The 7,490-nt window shown below is 38.9% G+C and overlaps 2 protein-coding genes across 2 annotated transcripts; both read right to left on the reverse strand.

The window, feature by feature from the left end:
• Positions 1–359: 359 nt before the first annotated feature.
• LOC112177295 (UPF0481 protein At3g47200) lies at positions 360–2,755 on the reverse strand. The gene is made up of 2 exons (XM_040511260.1): positions 1,190–2,755; positions 360–1,089 (listed from the first exon to the last, which is right to left on the reverse strand). The coding sequence occupies exons 1-2, from the start codon at positions 1,919–1,921 to the stop codon at positions 601–603; spliced, it is 1,221 nt and encodes a 406-aa protein (XP_040367194.1). The 5' UTR covers positions 1,922–2,755; the 3' UTR covers positions 360–600.
• A 514-nt stretch (positions 2,756–3,269) lies between these two features.
• Positions 3,270–7,490, reverse strand: LOC112178581 (aluminum-activated malate transporter 9). Its single transcript, XM_024316730.2, has 6 exons — positions 6,696–7,490; positions 6,076–6,213; positions 5,701–5,970; positions 5,438–5,574; positions 5,167–5,313; positions 3,270–4,439 (listed from the first exon to the last, which is right to left on the reverse strand). Exons 1-6 carry the CDS (start codon positions 7,090–7,092, stop codon positions 3,723–3,725), a joined length of 1,806 nt encoding a protein of 601 aa, XP_024172498.1. The 5' UTR covers positions 7,093–7,490; the 3' UTR covers positions 3,270–3,722.

A 7,490-nucleotide genomic window follows, 5' to 3' on the forward strand; every position in this document is an offset into this window, starting at 1 on the left:
ATTCATTAACAAGGCAGAAGATGTGACCTAATGCTAGTGGCCATGCATGTTAACATTGCTCAAAGGCAACGAGGTCTTAAACAATGGTTCTGTTAACTCTCCAGTCTCCCAATTGCTAGTTGTGGAACCGCAAGAGTCCCATCTCCTCCATCTATGCTCATTATGCTATCAGCAGCACCCCTTCTAAATTCAATGACAGCCACCGCGAGAATATTCACAGGAAGCACGCGTGCTGGTATATTTGTCAAGGGTGGGATGTACGTTGCTTATACTTTTCTTTGTCCAATCACTCCAGCTCGATCATGTTTTCAGAACTTAGAGGGGAGCAACTGAGATATGAGAGTAACATCAAATGAGATATGGGTTGTCAGCTTAAATTCAACAATAATGGAAAACAAATGAGAAATGGCTTCTGAATTCAAAAGGAAGAAGCATCCCAGATGATGACCACCGGCCTACTAATAACACTCATATAGTCATATGCAATCCAACTTTTATTTGAAATTCCGTAGCTAGAACAATACGTATGTACATAAAAATACATTGCCAAAGGAAAGAAAACTGAATAGCACAAAAATTAAGTAAACTAGCTAACAAACATCACTTAGGAGGAGAATAGTATTGCTGAATGGTATATGTTGTCTGCAATAGGGTGAGAACCAGAAGGATAAAGGCTGCAACCAAAGAAGTGATTTTCCATGGATTAGATAAGTAATCACGCTTCAGTCGGGCTAGCCACTGGTTCCATCTAACTTTGTAATATTTATTCACTGCAGCACAGAGCCTGCCATAGCAAAAATCAACAATCAATGTGTCATTAACAAGCTTACTGAACACCTGGGAAGCATCTTCAGCACTCAACCAATTACGGATTATTTCATTGTCAGAGAGAAAAACAACATCCTTGCTGGAAGCAATGAGGTTATCCATTAAAGAGGCATAAGAAGTTACTTTATAGTCTCGACCATGATAGCATTGCTCGAAGGCTATGCGGTTCCTGAACAAAGGTTCATTAATATCTGCAATTGCAAGCTGTGGAATTGTGAGAACTCCATCTTTGAAATCAATAGTCATCAAGCCGGCCACCAACTAAGCTTCTTTTGAATTGAATGCCTGCCTCAAAGAGTTCAGTTGCATGGGGCAGTGTAATCTCTTGTTCGATTGATTCAAATTTGTGGAGTGGAACAACAATAGCACTTCTTATCAGATCAAGTATGTGTAGAATTTCATTATCATGACTGTGATTGCGATAACCGTTGCAATTATGAGCCAGTGACGATAGTCCGCTGATGAAGAAGTTGAGAACCAGCCTAGTGAGAGAGCCTCGTTCGTAGCAGGTAAGGTTATATAGAGACTCGAGAACAAACCAAGGCAGTTGATTTTCTAGCAGCAGAAGATCATGGCAAAGATACTGGATCATGCAACCCATGTTGGATAAGGGATCATTGAGTACATTGACCTTATCTGAATCTGGGAAAATATTGGAACGTCTCTGAAATAGTTCTAATAGGAAGCAGCCATCAATTATCATCATTTCTATGAATTGGTTCTGGTCAAGATGATTAAATGATTCTGCATAATAATCACGGGCGCGTTTCTCAAACCAAGTAATACTATCAATACCTTGGATCAAAGCTTTTAAACTTATATTCTTTCTTAAGAGTAGAGAATTTAAATACCACTGTTTCACATCTTTCATGTTTGCAAAAAGTTTGCTGCTACTGTGATGAAAGGGTCCGATTGAGACAACATCAGATGCCTCTGGTTTATGTTTCCGGAGTAATTCAGGAACTCTGAAAATGCAGCACTGAGCAGACAAGGGTGAATCACTGCGAAGCTTTGCTTTCATCCTCTGTTCCAATGCTTCAACATCAATATTTGTACTGCCATGATCTTCCATGACTACGGTCAATTCCGTCATCTGAGCTGATCCGAAAGTCTGACTAAACAGGCAAGTTAAATTGGCATTAGCATCGGTGTCAGTAAATACCAATTATTTTGAATTTGATAAATTGTAAGTAAAGGTTTGAACAATTTGCAAGTAAGTTTTGACTTACCAGTCCCTTTTTTCACGATCCAACTTGTGAAGGGTGACTAGTAAAAAGCAAAGAGTAAGCAAACTGAAGTTGGCTAGACGATTGGCCTACGTACCAACAACCATTTGAAAGAAAAACTGGAATGCAAAATTAACAGGGCACAGAATTGATTTTGAACAAGAGGCACAGATCTGATTTTAAACAAGTGGAGCACAGAATAGCTTAACGAAGACTTTTTTTTTCCATTAAATGCTTGACGAAGGCTTTGCTAGGGATCCATGCTCAGAAAACAATAAAACAAAAAAATAAAATCCCGTCCGTCATTCAAAATCTAAAGGTTAATATTAATACTACACATCAGCAGCTGACTCATAATTGAGTTTATGTACATATTACTGGATTCAAAAAGCAGAAAAATGTCCTCACATATTGTTATCTTTCGCACTAAAATTATATTTGGAGAGTGAAAGCCGTCATAGCAAAACAATGGTAGTAGCCCCAAACAGCATCACATAATTCAGTGACCTAAATAGCATTTGTGAAACAATAAACACGAACTCATCCACAGAAAGAGAAGACGAAGAGAGCTTGGAGCACCGAAACAACACAAAATTCTCTGCTGCCGATTGCTAATTAATCCCTTGCATGGAAGGAGCTAGTACCCAACCAAATGCATACAAGTTCTACAATCAGAATAGAAGTGTAATCTATTGGATGAGCATCTTGAAACCTTCGCAACAACCAGACATGTAACTCTTGCGAAATATATGTCCCAAGTAATTAAGCTATAACATCGACAGATAGCTACTTATTCTGTAATCAATTTGCAAATCTAATCAAAGACCCACCCGCTGCTCATGTTACTCCAAAGTCACCATAACTAAAAAAAAAAACTTCATTTGTCACAAGACTCACAACTGTCCACAACCTTATTCCAGTGGAAGTGGTCAAACATTCTCGATCGTCACTTCATTGTGATATAGTACACAGTCAGAAGCAAGTTTCCATTATAAAGTTATGCTGCAAATGATTCTTACGTGACAAAGTGGCCTTGCACAATATCCAATTCATCAACTTCAGCTGTGATTATAAACAAATGAGGTCCTTGCTCATTGATTCGCTTGGGTTGTTCTCAATCACTCTCATCTTCACAAAATCACTAGGGTGTGAATTCACCGAAGTCATCCACTCTCCACCAATCTCGACACTAGACGCCATGAACATATGCCAGACTCATTATCAATTGGTCCTGTTTATACTTGATATATCTGTTTGGGTGAAACAGGAATTGCATATTGCATTCATAATGAACTTTAAACTTCTCAACTACAGACTACAATCATCGTTAAAGCTAATCTGGTAGTTAATCCAGAAGCCTGAGAGAGCCTTATAATAATAGCGTCTAACAACTAAATTACTCTCATTGTTATCCTGAAAGTCTGAAACATCAAGTTCTAGCCTTCTTGTACTCCGTCTTATCCCTTCTCATCGTCCCGTTTTACTCCGTCTGACCCAATCAATGCATAGCCATATCTTTGTCAACGAAATAGAGATCGCACACCATTGACAAACACTAAAGCAGCCTCTTCAATGAGTAATGTCAGCAGCACAAATCAGCCCCATTGTACTTTACAATGGAACTGATGGCAGATTTCAGTAAAGTGAAATGGCAGCCATATCTCAATTTCATAACTTAAGACAGTCGAGCAATCTGGTCCAAAACCCGCCGTGTGACTCTAATGGTTCCGGCAAGTCAACAGGTTCCTTGAAAAGTGCTGTCTCACCCAATTCCTCAAACGAGTCGACAAGATTTTGAAGCCTTGCAACAAATTCTATCAGCAGGGATGTGAACGTGGCCAATGACAATTGACTAGCATTTTGATAGGTATTTGATTCTTCCACTTGTGGCTCTGCATGAGCCTTAAATGTCATTCCTGCAGGCCACGAGATCTGTTTCATGAACATTTTTCCTGGGGGTACTGGCAGGTTGGAGGGGTTGCTATCAGGAGGCGAGGTGTTCAAGCTGGCAGATTTCGCTGGTACAGGATCATCCCAACTTTGTGACCCAGGAAAAGATCTGAGATCCAGTACCGCTTCACTAAGGGATTTGTATTCGTGGAATTTATTCTCCTCATCATCCAAGTCCAGGAGGTCTTGAATTTCTGCCAGCTCCTTTGGCCGATTGCCTATCTCCCAGCTTTCTGAATTGACAAGAAGATATGATTTCTGGTCAATTTTCTTTTGCAACTCTTCTGCAGCCTCATGCACTTCATTGAGTATATCTATTGGACCTATTTTCTCCATCTTTTTCAGTTTGTTTCCAAGTTCACATAACACTTTAGCACCTTCGTAACCTACTCTTTGAAGCTCCCTACTAAATACTTGTCTTCGCTCAGCCGGAGCCTACATATACAAATATTAAAAGTTCAATATAAAAAAAATTTAAAAATACAACTTTCAAGTAAAAACATATTGGGTGAGTGTACAACACTACAACTATTCTTATGGCTGCATCTATAAAATCAACTCACAGATAGTTAAAACAACTACTTTTAGAAGTATTTCAAATGCATGAGAACCATTAGGGATGTGAGCACCTAAAACAAGTTAAAATATCCAATGAAATAACAGTGTGATTCATATCTTAATCTGTGTAGACTAACAATGATTTATATTCAATTCATACCAACTCAGAAATGTAGTAAATAGGATATATTCATGCAACAAATTGACCAAACACCTCAAGTACGGAGACTAAATTATCTGTTATCAAGCAGATGGGGAAAAATTGAATGCACTCGAGCACAATGGATATTCACATATCATATATGCTTGCTGCAAGTCTCACTAGGAAAAGTGTTAGAGTATAATCACCCATACAACCAACAAACATCTTGGCCTTTGATTTTGATTTTGATTTCAATTCACTCCTTTAGGAGAATTGCAAATCAGAAGGAACTATTTTGAAATGAACATACTTTTTGGCAGAAAAAAATAACCAGGGTCTCAATATATCATCACTGCCATGGACTGTTGTACATTAAACTTCTAAAGCATAAATGAAATGAAAATACTGTTACTTTGATGTTAGTAGCCTAACATTGGGGTTAGAGAAGGAAATCTTTAGTACCTGTATCTCAGAAAGTACACATCCATGCAATGCCATGACCGTAAAAGCACAATGCCTTAGTGCACCACTGACTTTTACATAGTTCTTCCATGGATATCTAAGCATCTTGTAACGACCATGAGGTGGCTCCCAGATAGCAAATCCCATCTTCAAACAAAGTAAAAAGGAAAAAGATAATATGTTTATATCACTTTTTTGAGAAAGGTACGTATAATATCACTTCTACTAATGCAATGAACTATGCATCATCATATTGCCATAATAAAAATACCAGAGCATCCTCTTGGCTTGTAGATTCCACAGCAGATCTGTATCCACTGTAAAGTGGGTCATCAGAAGCTTGGTAGGTAAGAATTTTGGAAGGGATCCTCTCATATTCAATACAGTTGAGGTAAGTACTGACGCAACCTGAAAAGTACACAAAAGATTCAACAAAAGAAAATTGAGTATAACAATTCCAGGGGAATGGACTAATGGAAAATAACAGAAAATCAGAATGTCAGAACCAAGTTTAAAGCATATAGTAAACTCCACCTTCCAAAGATTTTGCAACGCCCATGAAATTTTTTGCCACCAACTTGTGTAGATCCTCACCAGCCCAGATGGGATATATCAATATATTTACTCCCAAACCAACACCAGCACCCAATGCAATGAGCAAGAATCGTGACACAGCCGTATGGACAAATTCCCTCGTCCTATACCCAGATACCATGATGAAACAATACGTCAACAAGAACACCCGAAATCCGTACTCATAAGGCTTCATCGTCGGGTATAGTTTTGCGTAAGTTGCAATAAATCCTAGCAACCACACAACATGACATGAGCATTTGAGAAAAAATAGAAAAGAAAAAATAAGTAGCAATACTGAGCTACGTAAATTATATACTAATTCCATATTCAGACCTATGATAAAGATACTGGCAACAATAACAGCTTCTTCCCACTCTCCAGCTAACCCCGATAACTCTGCCATACCCAATGCAAGGCCTCCAGCAGACAATGTCCCCAAGCCACGGTTAAATCCTTTGCTCAAAGTAGCTCCTACAGATGAAGCGTATACATTAAAAACAAGAAACCAAACTAGACACATACATGTTCATCAGTTCGTGTTGCAACACAACAAACAACACTGAAATAGACAATACACAGCGAACTCTAGCAATGAATTATCTTCAAAGTCAAAGCCCCGCAGGTAACAAAGAAAAAAGTTTTTTTTTTTTTTAAAAGCTACTAAAAAAAGAAAGATGATAGTACTATAATCTAATCATTCAATCAAACTCAACTGACTAAAAAAAGACATGTAGCCCTGCCCCAGATAGAAACTGTATATAAGCTCCCCTTTCTTTTCCGTGATTAAACTGTCAACTAATCCGCTTTATAAAAAAGCTGCAACTCACTCCATGATTACAAGGCCGAGAAGCTTAAACACACGCGCAAATTGACAAAGATGACATGAAATTGAGCTAAAAAAACCGAATAGAGCCAAAAAGAAAAGGGGGGGCGAAGAAGAGAAAAAAAAATACCTATGCTAAATTCAAACACGACCACAACAGTGAGAATGGCCCAAACCGAGTATCGACTGAGCTGCTTGAAGGGCTCTTTGAGGAAAATCAGCAAAGAAATGAGCATCAGAGCCAGACCCATCTTCGCGGAGAAGACGATCTTTCTGGGATCAGACTGGCCCATTTTAATAGCCCGCCGAGAAACGCCTTGCACAGTCCGGCACCACCCCGCAACCTTATCGGAAACCGACCGGAAACTGCAACACCAACGCGAAGAAGAAGAAGAAGAAGAGCCATACGGCTCTAGTTCCTCGATTGGGAAGAAACTCACCTCGGAATAGCGCTTGTTGGTGGAGAGAAGCCTCTCTTTTTTCTCTTGGAAGCTGCGCTTGAACGAACCCATCTTCGCTGCTGCCATTCTTTAACGTTGAAGTGTTACGTAGAACTCTCCTTGTTTCTTGGGATGTGGAGGCTTTGGTTTGGATCTAAAGCAAAAAAGAGATGTGCTTGGGGTTGAAGGAACTGAATTTTGTATCCTGGGTTTGGTTGAGAAGCAAAATTAAAGAAAGGGGTTTGATAAATTTAGCAAGTGAAATGATGGAAGGAAGTAAACTCAACTCAACTCAAGTGAATGAGCAAAAAGCTTGGAGTGAAACTTCAGGAATGATTGAGATAAGTTACTTGATGGTGCTGAATTCCAGGTGAGATTTATGATTGGATAATGGTGTTTCTTAAACGACGTCGCAGGACAATTGGATTAATTCAGGGAATTAATATATTTATTTATTCGATTTTCTTTGAAAAATTATACGAATG

The sequence above is a fragment of the Rosa chinensis genome, chromosome 7 (assembly GCF_002994745.2).
Source record: "Rosa chinensis cultivar Old Blush chromosome 7, RchiOBHm-V2, whole genome shotgun sequence".
NCBI classification, from domain to species: Eukaryota; Viridiplantae; Streptophyta; class Magnoliopsida; order Rosales; family Rosaceae; genus Rosa; species Rosa chinensis.